This window comes from Primulina tabacum, chromosome 17 (genome assembly GCF_025594145.1).
Source record: "Primulina tabacum isolate GXHZ01 chromosome 17, ASM2559414v2, whole genome shotgun sequence".
NCBI classification, from domain to species: domain Eukaryota; kingdom Viridiplantae; phylum Streptophyta; class Magnoliopsida; order Lamiales; family Gesneriaceae; genus Primulina; species Primulina tabacum.
Genome location: NC_134566.1, coordinates 9,353,858 through 9,372,234, shown reverse-complemented (window position 1 = coordinate 9,372,234; position 18,377 = coordinate 9,353,858). Strand labels below are relative to the sequence as shown.

At 30.2% G+C, this 18,377-nt stretch overlaps 2 protein-coding genes across 6 annotated transcripts; both read left to right on the top strand.

Annotated features, from left to right (window-relative positions):
* Positions 1-770: 770 nt before the first annotated feature.
* LOC142531742 (uncharacterized) lies at positions 771-4,591 on the top strand. Of its 3 annotated transcripts, none has more exons than XM_075637993.1 (5): positions 771-1,025; positions 1,137-1,223; positions 1,919-2,359; positions 2,442-2,557; positions 3,950-4,591. In XM_075637993.1, the coding sequence occupies exons 1-5, from the start codon at positions 907-909 to the stop codon at positions 4,369-4,371; spliced, it is 1,185 nt and encodes a 394-aa protein (XP_075494108.1). In that variant the 5' UTR covers positions 771-906; the 3' UTR covers positions 4,372-4,591. The 3 variants fall into 3 exon arrangements, with proteins under 3 accessions (XP_075494108.1, XP_075494109.1, XP_075494107.1); XM_075637994.1 differs by having other exon boundaries at positions 772-1,025; positions 1,915-2,359; XM_075637992.1 differs by having other exon boundaries at positions 773-1,223; positions 1,915-2,359.
* Positions 4,592-12,610: 8,019 nt separating this feature from the next.
* Positions 12,611-16,671, top strand: LOC142532061 (uncharacterized). 3 transcript variants are annotated; one of them, XM_075638373.1, is made up of 8 exons: positions 12,611-13,098; positions 13,545-13,923; positions 14,244-14,318; positions 14,519-14,584; positions 15,032-15,097; positions 15,601-15,654; positions 15,831-15,872; positions 16,290-16,671. In XM_075638373.1, the coding sequence occupies exons 1-8, from the start codon at positions 12,929-12,931 to the stop codon at positions 16,434-16,436; spliced, it is 999 nt and encodes a 332-aa protein (XP_075494488.1). In that variant the 5' UTR covers positions 12,611-12,928; the 3' UTR covers positions 16,437-16,671. The 3 variants fall into 3 exon arrangements, with proteins under 3 accessions (XP_075494488.1, XP_075494490.1, XP_075494491.1); XM_075638375.1 differs by lacking the exon at positions 15,831-15,872 and having other exon boundaries at positions 12,612-13,098; XM_075638376.1 differs by lacking the exons at positions 15,601-15,654; positions 15,831-15,872 and having other exon boundaries at positions 12,612-13,098.
* The last annotated feature ends 1,706 nt before the right edge of the window (positions 16,672-18,377 follow it).

Below are 18,377 nucleotides of genomic sequence, written 5' to 3'. Positions count from 1 at the left end.
TCTCATATAAGTTTTTGACTTAATATTATTTTCTCTAACTTTTACTTTTCTACTCATATTTATAAGAGTGAGTCTCTTGTGAGACGGTCTTACGAATCTTTATCTTTGAGCAGGTCAACCTACCGATATTCACGATAAAAAGTAATACTATTAGCATAAAAAGTAATATTTTTTCATGGATGACCCAAATAAAATATCCGTCTCATAAAATACGACCCGTGAGACTGTCTCACACAAATTTTTGCCTATTTATAAACACATTAATTATTTTCAGTATGTTTTTATATCAAATTAAAATAACTAATTAAATAAGGTAAAACGAAAAATTTCTTTTTAAAACTTACATTTTCAATGAATTTCTTAAATGATTTTAAAAAATACAAATAAACTTATATATCTATTCTATTTTATTAAAGTTGAGGACATAACAGTAACCACTTAGGAAAGACACTAATTTTTTCTTCCAACTTTACCCTTATATGATACTAATATTATACTTTTGTTTTTTTGTTTTAAATTTCAACACACTTTTATTTTTATTTTTTTTATTTAAACAATTCAAATATCAATTTAATATCTCTATAATTTATCAAATTTCACTTTAGTTCATCGATAATACTAAAAAAGACTGTACACATACAGTCGCATTTTGCAGAGTAACTATTTTGTATTTTAAACAAATTAGTTGTCCGTTGGAAGCTATATGAGTAAACGAATATTTCATTTGGCTAAAAAAAGGGTAATATTTTGTATTTTAAACAAATTAGTTGTCCGTTGGAAGCTATATGAGATTAAACCGAATTTATGGGGAATTTTTCACGAAGCAATCCAAATCCTGCTGTGCTGTGTGTAGCCCAGTGAAGTGTTCGTCTCGGTAATGCTGTGGGTGTCCGTTCATATTTCAAAATGCTAGACAGAGTACTTTCTACAAGGCGAACGCCGCATGCCGGCGAAGACAGGTGGCGGCGAGGAAACCGGGGACGACTCCAAGACGCGGAAGCACATGTCAGTCGCTACGCGGATCGGTAGTTACCTGGCCCGAACTGGGTACATCTGGCCCATTTTCATAATCGGGCTTAGTATCTTGATTATCTCTTCTTTCATATACCATACGCGTGATTTGGTCTGCATCTCAGTCTCCTCATCCGATCACACGTCGCGGTTGAGATTCTTCGGGTTCGATGGGCTCGAATCGGATTTCGGATCTCTTGGCGTTCCCTGGTGTAAGTAAACCGCAGCATTTGCAATTTTCCTTTATTTGTTTTGAAATATTAGGGTTTTAGAATTTTTATTTCCAAATGCGAATAAATAAAATTATTCTTACTCGTTTATGTTTGTAATTATCGATTACATTGCATGTGGATTCAGATTTCCATGCTTGATTATATTCTCTGTTTTGTTTTTTGAGCATGGGTGATGATTGAGAGATCTGAAGCTTAAGTTAGCTAAAAAAGTTGAGTTTGTGTAGAAAGCAGCTAAATAATCCTCATATTGTACACTCAACTAAATTTCCCGGTCTGCCTCTTCTATAAAGAGTTCGATTTTTGAGAAGTTGATTTATTGAAGTGGAAGTCTTTCCGAAATGAAATTGCTGGGATGAACAATTATGCTATATTCGGTCGGTGTTTGAGTAACATCATCTGTGACTCCTGTGATTTTTTATAACACGCCGGACACTCAATCCTGTATCAACTTTACCTTTAGTGAATCGAGATGCTGAGATTTCCTATGCAATTACTGATGGGAACATTAATTCTTCACCAAATATTCGAGAATCATTTAGATTCATATTTCCATGCAGTGCAATAAGAAGTCATTGTGTTTTGTGAGTTAGTTTCTAAATTTTGTCATTTGGTAGAAAAAAAGGTCATCTGAGTTTATACCTGTTACCTATTTAACTATCCTTGTCTAAAGGCAGATCGAAACATGGAAAAACTGTTGAATGGACGTCCAAGGATTTACTCAAAGCTCTTGAGGAGTTTGTGCCAATATACGAGACCCGACCTATAAAGAACAACATGTATGGGATGGGATTTGACCATAGTTTTGGACTTTGGTTTATCACACAATGGCTTAAGCCTGACTTGATGATTGAAAGTGGAGCTTTTAAGGGACATTCTACGTGGGTTTTAAGGCAAGCGATGCCGGATACACCTATTGTGTCACTTTCACCTCGTCATCCAGAAAAGTATCTTAAGAAAGGACCTGCTTATGTTGATGGAAATTGCACATATTTTGCTGGAAAGGACTTTGTTGATTTTGGGAGCATGGATTGGGCAAGAGTGATAAAGAAACACAGAATAAAAGATCTCAGCCGGGTTTTGATCTTCTTTGATGACCATCAAAATGAACTAAAAAGGTAAATCTTCATAAAATTTACAGGTTCCTCTCCATGGAACTCTAAGTATCCTTTTTGTTATGGTTTTATTCTTTGATGGTAGATTAAAGCTAGCACTTAAAGCTGGCTTCAAACATCTAGTTTTTGAGGACAACTATGATACTGGAACTGGGGACCATTATTCCTTCAGGCAGATATGTGATCAATTTTACATAAGCGGTATGTTGTTTTCTATTTCATAGCCTGTTGATGTTGGTCACTCTGAATCCTTGCCTGCGATGCAAGATCTGTCTGTTGATTTTGAATTGCCTTGTATTCTATATTGCTATTATGTTAGATTTATCTGCTCAGTGTTCTCCAAGAGAGGGCATCCCTACCGGGGCTTTCCGATGCATTTTTCCTTTTACTTATATTTCTGAAACAGATGATGGTTTTTGGTTTCCACTTGACTTTCATATTTGAAGAGTACATGAAACTGAAAGAACAATTTTAACAACATTTATATGGGCAAGTGATACTTTCTCGTAAAGCTAGAAACAAGTCATAAACCTGATTGCGTGTATTGAGTCGTGGTGCATTGTAGAGCAGAAAATCATGGATAGATTGGTCTTTTATGCAAAATCACTAAGTGATTACCAAATCTAAGAGTGTACACCGTTCGAGTTGGACAGTTTCATTTTCTTTAAAGTCAAAACTGTCAAATTCAGTTTAAGAGTTTTTCCAAACCATGGCTGAACCAAAGCACGTGGTTTAATTTCGGTTGAGAACGTAAAATTTTTATTTTCTTCGAGAAATAAGATGATATTATGAAGCGGATAATAACAGGACTATTGTCTATAATGATATAAACTAGTTCAAATAAATTTAGAAAGTCTGTATAAATTCCATATTTGCACACACATAAAGAGAAACAACATAGTTTTGAGACAAAACAGCATAAGTTAAGGAAAAATATCGCGGTTTTGTTTGTTGTTTTCAGTTTTTTTTTTTTAATTTAAGTTTGGGTTCGGATCAGTTTGCTTTAAACCGCCTATGATGTATATAGTTTGGTTTCAGTCTCCCGGATTGTAATTTTCAAACTGCTAACCAAGCTGAACTTTCCGGTTTCAGATCGATTTCGAGGTTTTCAGTTTATCATGTATGCTGTCCAAATCATTCAATAATTTGACAGTGAAAGGGTGCATAATGGACAGTTTTACTGGCTAACAACTTTTTCTAATCAATTCAACCAAGCAAAGAGTAGCCAAAAAATGGCAGAGCTTCAAAAGGAAAATAATTTTGTGGCAGGGTTAATGATTAATTAAAGAGTAGCCAAAAAATGGCAGAGCTTGTAATGTTAAGGTTTGATTCTCTTTGAAATATTCATTAACCATGCCACAAAATTATTTTCCTTTTGAAGTTACAATATTCGTTTCCTCTTAGGCTGTGAATATCTTGATCAGTTGAATATGGTAGTTGTATGAGTATATGAAAGAGTGAAGCTTGCATGTTCTTTCTCCATTTTCCTTGAACAGTCAAACCATTCATTTCGTTAATCACAAATTCTCAATCAGTTTATTTGCTACCTTTTCTGTTTACCACAGTCACTGTATAATCTGTCTGTCTATCCAGGTGGCGGACATAGCTGTTTCAAAGATAGCGATGAAGCCAGGATAAGATTCAGAAGGAAAAAATTCTGGGACAAAGCAGTTGATATAGACGAGCTCTGTGGACCTGGAGAAGCCTGGTGGGGCGTAAGAGGGCATATGCGGGATGATTTTAACCATAGCAACAAGCCAATTACTTATGCTGAACATTTTGAGAACAGCAGATTTGTTGAGTCAGTGCTCGATGTTTACTGGGAGCTTCCTCCCGTTGCTGGTCCTTCACTAACCCATCAAACAAGGTATGATCCAGCTCGTGCATCTACTCCAATCATCGAAGATGGTAGATATGGGTTATTTAAGAGGCTTGGCTTGTCTCAATTTGATAATTCTGTGTTCAATGGATACACTCAAATGGTGTATCTTCAGGTATCTGAGCCTGAAACATGATACCGTTGAATTTGGGGGATCGGATTGGTTTCAAGTGCTTGTAATTTTGAATTAGTTGACGATATCAGGTACTGTTGTCATAGATGTTTGTGGTTCTTTAGATGTCCTTCAGTTCGTGGTAATGCCGCAAATATTTATTGTTAGTTGTTCCTTGGTTCTTAGTTGAGTATCCACAGGGGTAATGCTACAGTTTCCAGTAGCTTCTCTGTGTTCTGTTTCATTGGTTTGGCGTGAAATGAATATAGGGGATGTCCATATTCTTTAAATAATTGAGAATCAAATTCAAGTTAAATGAAATGATGCGTGATGAAATTATGGAATCGGGTTAAATTCCGCAACCTATTTGTATTAACCAGATACCCCATGAGTATCACTAGTTATATTAGCATGGCCTCTTCCGATGATAAATGTGGTTTTCAAGAAATACCTGTCTTTTTTGTTTACATTCTTCTATAGTTTTGTCTCCAGTGGTATTGAAAGTGATGATGGGTATTCGGACTTGAGCTTGATTTGATTGAGATCGAGTTGAGTTTCAGTTTTAATTTTTCTATTCGAGTAGCTTGTGAAACTCTTAAAAAAAAATTAAGAGTATTTTTGTCAGTAAACTCTAATATTATGCTTCAAAGGTTTATCAAGCTTGAAAAACCTGATATTTTCACGAGTTGAGCTTGAGTGTGAAAAATGAATACTCTATCGAGTTTGAGCTCGAATACTATGATAATTGAGATCGATTTGACTAGTTTGCACCCCTAGATGGGACGCAGTGGTCGGCAACTAAATTCATTGAAAAGTGACTAATTTGCCTGTGAAATATTTTATATTTTTCGATTGATTATTTTTCACCTGTTCGTATGTATTTCATATCAACTTTTCGCTTCCTACTTAGTTTGTATTGCAAATTTTATGTTTTTTGAGATATATTTAGTGTCGACTTTGAGTAAATTAATAGGTTGAAAAGAAATGAGATTCAAATCCAAATCCAAATCATGGGAGAGAAGAAACTTTATTTGACCAATGTGAGTAACATGTCCATTATTAGAAAATAGAAATTCTCTTCGTGACCAAACATGTGTTACATGTCCCATTTTCTTCTTGGTTTTAACTGGGTCACTTTTTTATTTTTCTGTTTTTTTTTTAAAAAATAAAATTATAAAACAATCATAAATTTTGCAATAACAATAATAATACTATTGATAAACAACAATAATATTTGTCAGTTTCATTTTCTTAATAATGAGTGAATCGGCCATTAAAATAATTATTATTCCACTCCTACTATTTACTAATCATAAAATAATTAAAATCAATTAAATTCATTCTCTGTGATGCTAACTACTTTATTCGATTCTTTCACACCAATAATGCCTTCCTAAAACACTTTTTTTACCAGATTGATTTTTCATAATCATGATATTCTGAATCAAATACATACAAATCATGAACCATCCATGCTGGTCAGAGCTGAACTTCAGCCAATCTTCTGTTAATTAAATGATAACTAAAATTGACAATATCGTCGTCTTCGAATTTAAAAATTTTGATTTGTGAGAGGTCAGTTAATCACATTTTAATAAAAAAAATTAAAATCATTTTGAGGTGTTTCTATCTATATTAAACTAATCATTTTAGATCCATCACTGACTGTAATTTTTTTAAGTTCATTAATCAGAATCATGAACTAGTAATGGTAATTATAGAAAGATTTTAATTTATATATATGGAATTCTACAATATTAATAGCTTTTAAATATATATAATTTCAGATTTACAAAAATAGCACGTACGCAAGCTGATTAATCATGTCTCTTCCAAATTATTTCGATTGCTCTAATATTTATCGCACATTGAAATCATATCACCAATTAATAAATGTTTATTTGGCTAATAAATTTTTTTAAAAGTTTATCTCCGAACAATTATTAACCAAAAAAGTAGACATCGTTATTTTGATTAAAGCGAAGACTTCGAGAAAAATTTCCACGGGCAACGACTTAATTATATATAAAGGATGACGTTTCAATTATCTTATATACACACACACAAAATTTTACTTTAATATATATTTAAAACCGTTTTCTTTTAAGTGTTGTGTATTCAGTATTTTCTTGTAGTGAGTATTCCACGTCTTATCCACTCGGAACCATGCATGCAATGCATGCACGTGATCTATTCACCATAATTCACTTGATCATCTTGAACTTGAATAGTATTGAAAATACAACCATTTGAGCCTCCAATTTGATTGCCATGCATGCCAAACCCATAATTCCTCTAAACCATGCACGTAAGTGCTTCTCTTGTGCTCAAGACGAGTTCATGAAAGGTTTCTTTGAACTTCTTGTTTTTCCTCTTGTAATTGCAATTCTAATGAATCACATGCCTTCTTAGGTGCTTCTTTACATCTAGAATCATACGTGATTGCATCACATGATGATATAATGTCATTGCTCAAATGTAAAATTACTAAAATTTTATAAAAGTACAAGTTAATCACTACAACAAAAATGAATTTTCGCAGCATGCAAATTGGCTTTTCGCAGCACACAGCGCACGCTTCGTAGTTAAAAGCCGTTGAAAGTCAGAAATATTGACAGCGAACAATGCCCGCTGCTAATAATAATATTGACAGTGCGCACATGTCGTGGATATAGGAATCGACAGCACGCACCGCACGCCGTGGATACAAGAATCCACACCGCGCATCGCACGTCGTAGATATAGAAATCCACAGCGCACATCGAACGTCGTAGATTTAGGAATTGACAGCGCGCATTGCACGCCGTAGATACAAGAATCCACAGCGCGCTCAGCACGTCGTGGATACAAGCTTCGACAGCACGCATCACACATCGTGGATAACCACATCCACGGCATATGTTTGCACGCCGTTAAAATCAATATGTATAAAAATTTCAGATTCATTCACACTAACGAGAAATATGTAGAATTTCATATTCATTCACACTAACAAAAAATTCAGATTCATTTAAGTACAATCGAGACACAAAATTGATGATAACATAACCAAAAGAGAAAACATGCAAGTTGCGTGACCAAAAAATTAATTTATGTACGCTTGAATAATAATTAGAAATCGAAAAGCTAATAGTCTGTTTGAGTTATTTAATGAACTTAATCAACTTCCTAATATTTCCAAATAGTGATGACATAGAATGTGTGTCACATTTTTACTTTTTTTGAGGAAGAATGTTACATATCCGTTCAATAGCACATTAATTATAGGTTAAATATAAAGCAAACAGTACAATAATAATAAATTAAAGTAATAACAAAGTTTAGATGGTTCTTTAAATTAAAATAAGTAAATTAATATTTTAATCCTGAAATATTATTCTCCCTTACCAACAACATTTTGTTGTTTGTTTACTCAAATATCAACAAGAAAATGACTGCCAACAACATAAAAAAACTCAAAAGCTAAGCTTTTCTCCAATTGCTGTCAAGCTAATCTTGATTACTCGATCAGATACGATAATTTTCAAATGAATTATGATTTGACCTAATAGTAAAAATATTCAGAAAATTATTTTCATGAAACGTTATTTTGTGTTTTGTGATTTTGATAATTTTTTCGACGTGTTCAGTGACACATCAACACTCCCGTGGAAACATAACTAAAATTGTAAAAAATTATAAGATGAATAAATAATACTAAAACTTGACAATATAGATTAACGAAATAAAGAAGAGACAAACATATAGGATCAAAACAACAATTTTCCTAAAATATTTGATGAAGTCTTGGTTTATGAGGACGGAGGAGGTATTAACTATATTTCGCGAAAAAATTTATATTTTCTTATGATATTAGTGTTAACGGTGTCAACCAGATCCTGAAAACTTGTTAATGGATTGATATGGACATGGCAATTACCTAGTTAATTAGAACATAGTATTGTATTGTATCGGTACAAATGAAATTTCAACTTATATATACTATTTATCCAGCTTTTAAGTGTTTTTCTAGGTTTTCTTAATTTATCATAGATAAAAATTTATGAGACCGTCTATTAAAAAAAACTATTTTTTACTTAATCTTAATGTGTTTGGTTGATAAATACTATATGAGATAAACTAACTCATGTTTGGAATTAATTATTAGTATACGTAAAATAAATAATTTAACTGGTAGATAATTAATTCGTTTTTTCTGGAATCATTTAATTTTTCTGATTGTTACTTAACTACACCTATGGGATTGTATCAACACCTCGCCCCAATATTTACAAATTCTTACTCAATGAGTTATTCTAATTTTTGTGGATATATTTTTTTTCTGTAATTTAAATTTATATATTATTTATTAATTTTTTTAAAATAATAATAACAATAATTTTTTCTTTCGATTTTCATAGGCTTGATTGTTATGAAACATGATACAAATTAAGCATTAACAATTTTGAATTATAATTTTGACGATGGCCATATATAGTTTCAGATAATTTATCTAGAAACCATTATTTTTTTGGTTGTACTGATTAAGATAATTATTTTTAATTATAATAACCTTCTTGCTAAAGTTATAACTAAATTTTATTTTTGCTTCTTCTAAATTGAATTTTTTGACTCCGTCCCCGATTTTAATAAAATTAGCATATATATAATCTCCACCGGTTGTTGTTTCTCTTGTGCTCAAGACAAGTTCGTGAAGTGTTTCTTTAAACTTCTTGCAGCTTTCTTACATCCAGAATCATCCATAATTGTATCACATGCTGATATCATGTCAGTATTTCAATGAAAAATCAATATTTTTATAAAAAAAATTAAAAGTTAACGGTGTAAGACTGTGAATTGACGATAGCATAATCAAAAATGAAAAAAGTGCAAGTTGCGTAACCAAAAAATTAGTTTTTATAAACTTGAATAATAATTATAAATCGAAAAGCTAATATTCTGATTGAGTTATTTAATGAACTTAATCAACTTCCTAATATTTCCAAATAGCGATGATAAATTATGTGTCACACTTTTACTTTTTTGAAGCAGAGAAGACGTGGATGAATGTTATATATCCGTTCAATAGCACATTAATTAATCATAGGTTAAATGTAAAGAAAACAGTACAATAATATATATTAAAGTAATAACAAAGTTTAGGTGGCTTTTTAAATTGGAATAAGTAAATTAATATTTTAATCCTTAAAGATTATTCTCCCTAAATATAAAAAGGGAATACATAACAACATTTTGTTGTTTGTTTACTCAAATGTCAACAAGAAAATGACTGCCAACAACATAAAAAAACTCTAAAGCTAAGCTTTTAATTTCTCCAATTGCTGTCAAGCTAATCTTGATTACTCGATTAGACACGATAACTTTCAAACGAATTATGATTTGTTATGTTACCTAATAGTAAAAATATTTAGAAAAATTGCAAATTTCATGATGTTACGTTATCTTGTATTTTGCGCTTTTGATAATTTTTTCGACGTGTTCAATATCACATCAACACTCCCGTGGAAACATAGCTAAATTTGTCAACAATTATAAGACGAATAACTAATACTAAAATTTGACAATATAAATTATCAAAATAAAGAAGAGGCAAACATAGAGGATCGAAATAGCAATTTTCCTAAAATTTTTGATGAAGTCTTGGTTTATGAGGATCGAGGGTAATATTAAATATATTCGCGAAACAATTTATATTTTCTTACGATATTAGTGTTAACGGTGTCAACTTGTTAATGAATTGACATGGACTTGGAAATTACATAGTTAATTAAAAAACAGTATGGTATTGTATCGGCATGAATGAAATTATTTCAACTTATATATACTTTTATCTAGATTTTAAGTATTTTTTTAGGTTTTCTTAATTTATTTAGATAGGGATTTTATAATTATAGAATTAGAGAGGATTTTGGATCTTAGCTAAAAGAGCTGGAAGTATATACAAAAGGAAATATTGCAAAAGAAAGATACGATTGCATAACAATGGTCAATGGTTGAGGTTTACTTAATTCTTTCTACATCTGCGTCACCCTTAGATTAGACTTTATATGTTTTTTTTTATTTAAAAAATATATTTTAACCGGAAAAAAAAAATTTATTTTAATCGCAATGTCTATTTTTTTCCATAAAAAAAAACTGATGTGATTATCTCACAGCTCGATTTTTTGAGACAGATCTATGACCCGATTCAATTCATAAAAAATATTATGTCCAAAGTATTATTTTTCATAATAATCATGAACTAGTTCATAGAAAAAAATCTGTGAGCTATCTTTTAAAGACTTATTGTTTTTTACTTAATCTTAATGTGTTTAGTTGATAAATACTATTTGAGATATAACTAACTCATGTTTGAATTAATTATTACTATACGTAAAATAATTAAGTTAACTGGTAGATAATTAATTCGTTTATATATGGAATCATTTAATTTTTATTCAAGCATGCACTTGATATATATATATATATATATCCGCAATTTTTCCAATAAAGGCATCAATTATTTATTCTGCACAAAACAATAATGCTTTCTTCATTTACAGAAATTTTTCTTATTGTTACAAATTAAGCATTAACAATTTTAAATTATAAATTGTCATTTAACTAGACCTATGGGATTGTATCAATACCCCGCCCCAATATTTACAAATTCTTACTCAATGAGATATTCTAATTTTTGTGGATATATTTTTTTTGTAATTTAATATTGATTAAATTTTAAAAATAATAATAATTATAGTAGTAGTAGTAATAATAATAACAATAATTTTTCTTTCAATTTTCATAGGCTTGATTGCTATGAAACATGTTACAAATTAAGCATTAACAATTTTAAATTATAATTTTGACGCTTCCCATATATAGTTTTAGATAATTTATCTAGAAATCATTATTTTTTTGGTTGTACTGAATTAAGATAATTATTTTAATTATAATAATCTTCTTGCTAAAGTTATATTCAAATATAATAATGATTATCATTTTATATATGCATCCATATCAATTACTAATTTATATTTATATTTTTTTATAACTAAAAGTAGGGGGATGTAAACGAACCAAATCGTTTGTGAGCTATTCGAAGCTCAATTCGATAAAAGCTCGTTTGAGCTCGTTTAATGAGGTTCGTTAAGATAAACAAACAAAACTCAAACTTTACAGTATTCGGCTCGTTAGCTCGTGAACATGTTTGTTGGTAAGTTCATGAGTAATCTTTTAGATGAAAAATAATAGTTTTGATATTTGATTTATTGATTTTGCATATTATTTATGAAATATATAGAAAAATTTATTAAATTTATTTATTATAATAAATTTACAAATTTTAATAAGAATAATATATTTTTCTTTAAATATATAATTTATTTTTTAATTAATTTAATGAAAATTTAAATATATAATTCATATTTATGAAGCTTGTTTAGGCTCGATAAAGGCTTGAATAAACTCGTGAGCCATGCATATATTCGTTAAATAAAGCTCGAGCTCGGCTCGATTATAAACGAACCAAACTCAAACATTCAAGAGTTCGGCTCGGCTCGACTCGATTACATCCCTAACTAAAAGATTTCATTTTCGCTTCTTTTAAATTGAGTTTCTGGCTCCGTCCCCAATTTTATTAAAATTAGCATATATCATCCACAATTTTAAAAATAATAATAATAAAATAATAAGAATTTAATTACGACCCTAAAAACATTCCTACCCCAAATTCTAACCTAGGTCTCTCGCAAAATCCACCCCCGATTTAAGGAAATAATGTCCATAAGGATTAAGTATTGGTTTCTTTTGGCCTGAAAACGCTACTCATCAGCTTTTTTGTCCCACTTTTGTAATAAAGTTTAAAGCATGAATACATTAAAAGACAGAATACACACGATAAGCCATTATATTACCTATTATGTACTAAATATTAAATGATCGATAGTGACTTATGGAAATAATTACTTATGATCATTTGGTATGGCATTATGTACCAATTAATATACACAAACTAATTTATAAGATATCGTATACATCAACATCACATTAGCGTTATGTCAGAAAATACACTAAAAATCAAAATATATAAGACTAAAGACTGAAACTCGACGATATAGATGATCAAAATCACAGAGAATAAAATTACAAAGGACCAAAAATACAAATTATGATTGTAATTATTATTATTTATTTTATTTTTCTGGATATGAACTAGTTAATCAAAAGAAAAAGGTAAAGATGGAGGAGGGAATGGAAACAAACAAAAGGCTTACTCAACCCCCACAAGTATAAAATACTCTTACTTGACAAAGACAGGGGGTTTCTTGACCAGCCTCTTCCTGGAAAGCAAACAAAGTTCTGAAAGCTTCAAGAAAGGCTCATTTAGGTTCACAAACAAAAGAAATGTCTGAAAAATCCAAGAAATGAATTTGGGAGAAAACCTTGCCACAAAAGAGAGAGATCACTACAAGAAAAACGCTAAACGACAACGGATTTTTGTTTTCTTGTTTTATTAAGTGAAGGGCTGAGAGTGATTTTTGTTGCAGAATTCATCTCTATTTAATTTTTACTATTTTTTTTGGGGGTTTTAGTGTGACAAATGATGGCTGGAAACCCTAATTGGTGGAGCATGAATAGCATGCATCCACAATTTTCTTCTCAATTTGTATTTGGTTCGAATCCTTCACTTTCTCCAAACCCTTTTGAATCTGATATTCAACATCACCAAGATTTCCCTGCTCGCGGTCCGTCATGGAGCCAACTTCTTCTGTAAATTTCTTCTTCTTGTTCTTTGTCTTTTCACACACACAGATAAATGATTCTGACACAAACCCTTTATTCCAATTTGTAAGATTGTTTTAGTATAAAATATGTGTATGAAATTGGTATTCTGTTGTTTAATAATCACACCTATCTATAACTTCAATTCTTAGCTTCTGTGGACACTTTTTTCATTACCTGTTTATATATTCAACTGCTTGTTCTGCTTCATTAATTTATCTCTTAATTTATTCAGTCAAAGCTTTTTATGTGAATCTTAGCAGCCTTCTTAATTTTCCATCCATGTATCTTGTATATCCACACAAATACATACAATATACATACATGCTGACAGTACATATATAATTAACTATACAGATTGTAGTTTCCTGAGACCATTTACGCCATTCTTTTTGCTAAAATCATCGATTTTACACGTAAATATTTATTATCAGAGGCGGGTTGGCAGTTAATGAAGAAGAGAACACGTTTGGTGGGGGTCTTTTTCAGCAACAGAGGAAGCTGCAAGAGAATTTGTATCAAGACCTGCAAGTTTTGAATCTGAACCCAAGTTTTACTAGGAATTCTGGGGTCGATATCAAGCAAGATTACGACTTAGATTATGATCATCACCATCAATTTCAAGCCAACAGATCATCTCAGCCCTCCAATAATATTAATTCTAGTTGGCCGCATCAACTCATGCCAGTCTCTTCTCCCGCTTCTTGTACCACAAATATGAGCCACAGCCTGCTGAATTTCTCGGTCGAAAAGTCCACGGTGACTGCCGTCGAACGGAAGAACCATCTGCATAATCAGGAGCATTCGTCTGAGGTAAGTGATGTTTCGAGATATCAATAATGGAATGGATTTCAAATTCATGAATTTTTTTAAAACAATAAAAAGGGGAATGTGGAATTAATCATTTTCTACGATGAGATCACTTTAATTATTGATTTTCAAAGATTCATTATTGTTACTTTATTGGTTTTCTTGGCATGCAATCATTACTTGAATTCTTTGTTAAAATTGCGCTCCAAATATTTAAAACATCTAACATTAAAAAAATTTGTTTAGAAAATTTATTTATCAAATTCTAAAATTTGGGGTCAGATTTATATTCTTCATTAATAATTTTTTTGTTGGATTAAAAGTGCAACAGCATTGGGAATGGTGGGGTACCAAAGAAGGCTAGGGTTCAGCGGTCTTCACCTCAACCAGCTTTGAAGGTCAGGAATCTTACTTTAACAAATTAAATCAAGTAACTATAAAATATAGTTTTTCATAATATATATTTCCAGTGATCATATAATAAACATATATGCAATGTATTAATTACTAATTTAGAAAATAAACGAATATAAATCGTCGAAAAACTATATTTCAAATAATTTTTTCATATGATTTTCACAACGTTTATATGGCGCAGGTAAGAAAAGAAAAGTTAGGTGATAGAATTACAGCTCTTCACCAGATTGTTTCCCCCTTCGGAAAGGTATTCGAACCTATGAACTCTAATTAACTATTGGTCTACTTATGAACATCAAATTTTTTGATAGGATATGATTTATTATAATTTGTAAGAATGAAAAAATTTAAGAATAACTATCCCTTTTTCGAAATTTCATTACAATGCATGAAATTAAGGGAAAATTAAAATGCTCGTTCCATATGTTTGTTTCTTAAAAATAGACCACATTTAGTTTTAGTACTGTAATTTTCAGTTTTTGACAATTTCAGTCATCTTTCCTCGATAGTTATATTGTGACTTTGAATACGTACGTGAAATTTAATAGTACGATGAATTAAAATTACAAAAAACAAATATATATTTAAATTTTTCCAGAAGTGAATTGGCATCCATAATCATCTTTTGAAAATTATAAAGTAGAGTTTGATAAAAATAGCTTTGAAGGTGTAATGGGATGTTTCTCTTTTGCAGACTGATACTGCTTCTGTCTTGACAGAAGCCATCCGCCATATTAGATTCCTTCAAGCTCAAATTGAGGTCATTTCCTTTATTCCTTATTATTCTTCTAAACATAATTAAATACCACCTTGATGTTATTAATTAACTCGAAATATAATTATTTAAAATTAATTTTCTTTCATTTTTTTTCGCTCTCTCATTTCAAAATACATTGCTATAAAATTTGTCTTCATAACATCGTTGAAGTTCATGATATATGATATAATTTATTTCATATTTATAAAACATATTTTTTATTTTTTTCCTTTGAAATTCTTGCTTGATTTTCCTTTCCCATTTTGTTTTACGAAAATTCAAATTAGTACTTTAAAGAGTGGAAGGAAAGTAGAGACTTGGTCTGAAATGAATAGAGATGAATTATTTTTCTTTAAAAAAAAGTAGTTGAATTTTATTCCTAAATGTTCAATAATAACTAATTATATGCTTCATATTATGTAATAAAATACGCAATAATTGTATTTTATTTTATTTTTTTAAAAAAAACACCTTTGGTCTAATTTTTTTTTAAAAATTAAATGAAGGCACTGAGCGGCCCATACATGCGCTATGCCTCTGCAGATACTGCACAATATTCTGTAAGTAACAGCACACGCGCAATTTTAGCTTCGCATTTTCCGATGTAAGACCAAAATTTTAACACACGTTAATGGATAGATATATTGGGAAATGTGAATGTCATCGAATTATCTATTTTTATAGCCAAAATAATTACTGTAAATTTAATTTTCAGGAAAATTAAATATATTTCCAGTTTCAAGAAAGGAATAGTTTTTTCCACGAAGAACATGGCAAGATATGCTTCTATTGGATCCATAAATTGTTTCCCTTTAATTAATTTTGGAATCATAATTTTTGTTATTTTTTATAATAGGGAAAATAGTCTAAGAAATATATATATATATATATATATTAATACATTTTCATACAACCCATTAACTATAAATTAGCCATATCTCATAAGCAATATATAGTAGTTGCAACTAAACAATATTTTTAGTGGAATTAATCCTATATCATACTTTACTTCTTCGGGGAATATAATATAAAACAATATAATAATTAATTGATTAATTAAACTTTGTTTTGGGGTTTGGTGTAATTATAATTCAGTATGAAAATATTCAAAAACTAAATAAATTTCTGTCCCTATATGAATTACTGCTTCCATTTAAACTAATATTATTCTTTTAAATCATTAATTAACAAGCAGGACTCCAATGGTGCCCGGAGAGTAGCCAAGGACTTGAGAAGTAGAGGCCTTTGCTTGGTTCCAATATCTTACACTCAACACATGGGTAACGACATTAAAGGGGTCGATTACTGGGCTCCTCCGCCGGATCTTGGCGGAGGCTTTTGATTTCCAGTCCGACCAATCTGTCACTAATATTAGGTTTCGTAAATATCGTTGTAACATCATAAACAGTCATTCTCTAAAATTCACGAAAAGACTGACTGTCATTGATGTTACTTGCTCGTGTTATGTTGTATTTTGTTCTTTAATTAACTAGGAAGAGGGATCAAATGAATGAATCTAAATCAAGATATTATGACTCGTTTTATTATTAATTAATATTACAATGTGTTTAATTTCATGTGATTGAATGGAATTATCATTTTGTCATGCATCCTAAAATTTCGACAATGTTGGATGATGGTCATGTACAATGTATGTGATATTCTGCAAATTAATTTTGTGACAGCAGTATCTCAACAATCATAATTTAAAATATTTCTTGTTATGTAAAATATCGAGGAAATATGAATTTTAGTCACGTATATTCGTTTTCACAAAAACTCTTGTGAGACCGTCTTACGGATCAATTTCGTGGGTCGAATATCTTATTTGGGTCATCAATAAAAAAGTATTACTTTTTTATGCTAAGGGTATTACTTTTTATTGTGAACATTGGTAGGGTTGACTCGTCTCACATATAAAAATTCGTGAAACCGTCTCACAAGAGACATACTCATTCGTTTTTTGAGAATTTGGTTTTTTATACTAATATATTTTAGTTTTAGTCTACTATATTTGTTTTTTAAAAAAAATTAATTTTTTTTCTACATGTTACTAATGTGACAACAACACAGCGTAGAAAAGATTTTTCTATAAAAGTGACTAAAATTTCAAATATTAAAATATGTAATACTAAAAGAGAAATTTAATAACAAAAGATCAAAATCGCTAAAAAATAATAATAAACTACCAAATTATTTTGATTATAATACAATAATAGAAAACTTTTTAAAATGAGTACAAAATCAACTTGAAAAATAATGATTTATTTAGTATATGTAAAATAAATTTCTTAAGAAGAAATGAAAATACCATAAAATAACAATATTTTCAAATTTTAACATTTTTTATAAAAATTTCAAAAGATAGAAACAAGCAGAGCCTAAATTTTTTGTTAAAACCTTCATCATGAATATACTGTAGATACGTCACTTCCACGAAAGATGACATCGTCGTCAACTCGTCAATATCAATGGGTGCTTAGAGAAGAATATTCACCGACAGCTTCAAAAATATTTTATTATCAAAGCTTTTTATTTTTTTTTGGCTCAATTTTTTAAATCATATCATCGTAAAACAATAAATCTCGTCAAATATCCAATTTATTTCACAAAATAAATAATAACATTTACAAAGCAATTTAAAACAAAATGCGGAAGCGTACAATAATAAACAAAATAAAATTTTTTTTCTTCTTTTTCACAAAATGGAGCTCGATCATCAATTTAAAACTGATCTTGCTCTTCATCTTTCAATTGTTCTTCACTCAAATTTGGGAGGGATTGTAAAATGTGAGTTTTTGGGCAAATACTCAGCAAATAGAGGCAGATTGAGCATATAAAAATATATACATATAATCTTTAAATATATATTCAAAATGCTGAATCATAAGGTGCAGAGAACAAATATTTGAAGTAGTGACAAGCATGATATCATAATAACAAGTTTGGATCTCATATCAAGAAACATATTTCAAATTACCAGTAGCAATGAAACATATTTCGTACTCCATGACATTACTGATTAGTCTCATATATGCAATTTCTATAAAAGGTGAAGCCATATATCAGCTATTATTACTCATCGTATCATGGTCATAACAAAGTTATTCTTGCCCGCCATGTAAGGGGGCCTCTGGATACAAAATTTCTGTTTTTTCTCAGGTGATTTTGTGATGACCTGTATTTCGTATTCATAATTTTGCGGAATTATTAAAAATTTTCTCTTTAAATAAATAAACTTGCAACGTATAAAAATTTTCGTAAAATAACCCAACGGTTTAAC

Bases quoted from the DNA above. Each gene is read 5' to 3' on its own strand.
- LOC142531742 (XM_075637992.1), top strand. From the start codon at position 944: ATGCCGGCGAAGACAGGTGGCGGCGAGGAAACCGGGGACGACTCCAAG. The intron at 1,224-1,914 runs GTAAGTAAACCG...CCTTGTCTAAAG, and splicing joins ATCTCTTGGCGTTCCCTGGT to GCAGATCGAAACATGGAAAA. The intron at 2,558-3,949 runs GTATGTTGTTTT...CTGTCTATCCAG, and splicing joins TGATCAATTTTACATAAGCG to GTGGCGGACATAGCTGTTTC.
- LOC142532061 (XM_075638373.1), top strand. From the start codon at position 12,929: ATGATGGCTGGAAACCCTAATTGGTGGAGCATGAATAGCATGCATCCA. The intron at 14,585-15,031 runs GTATTCGAACCT...TCTCTTTTGCAG, and splicing joins TTGTTTCCCCCTTCGGAAAG to ACTGATACTGCTTCTGTCTT. The intron at 15,873-16,289 runs ATATGCTTCTAT...ATTAACAAGCAG, and splicing joins TCCACGAAGAACATGGCAAG to GACTCCAATGGTGCCCGGAG.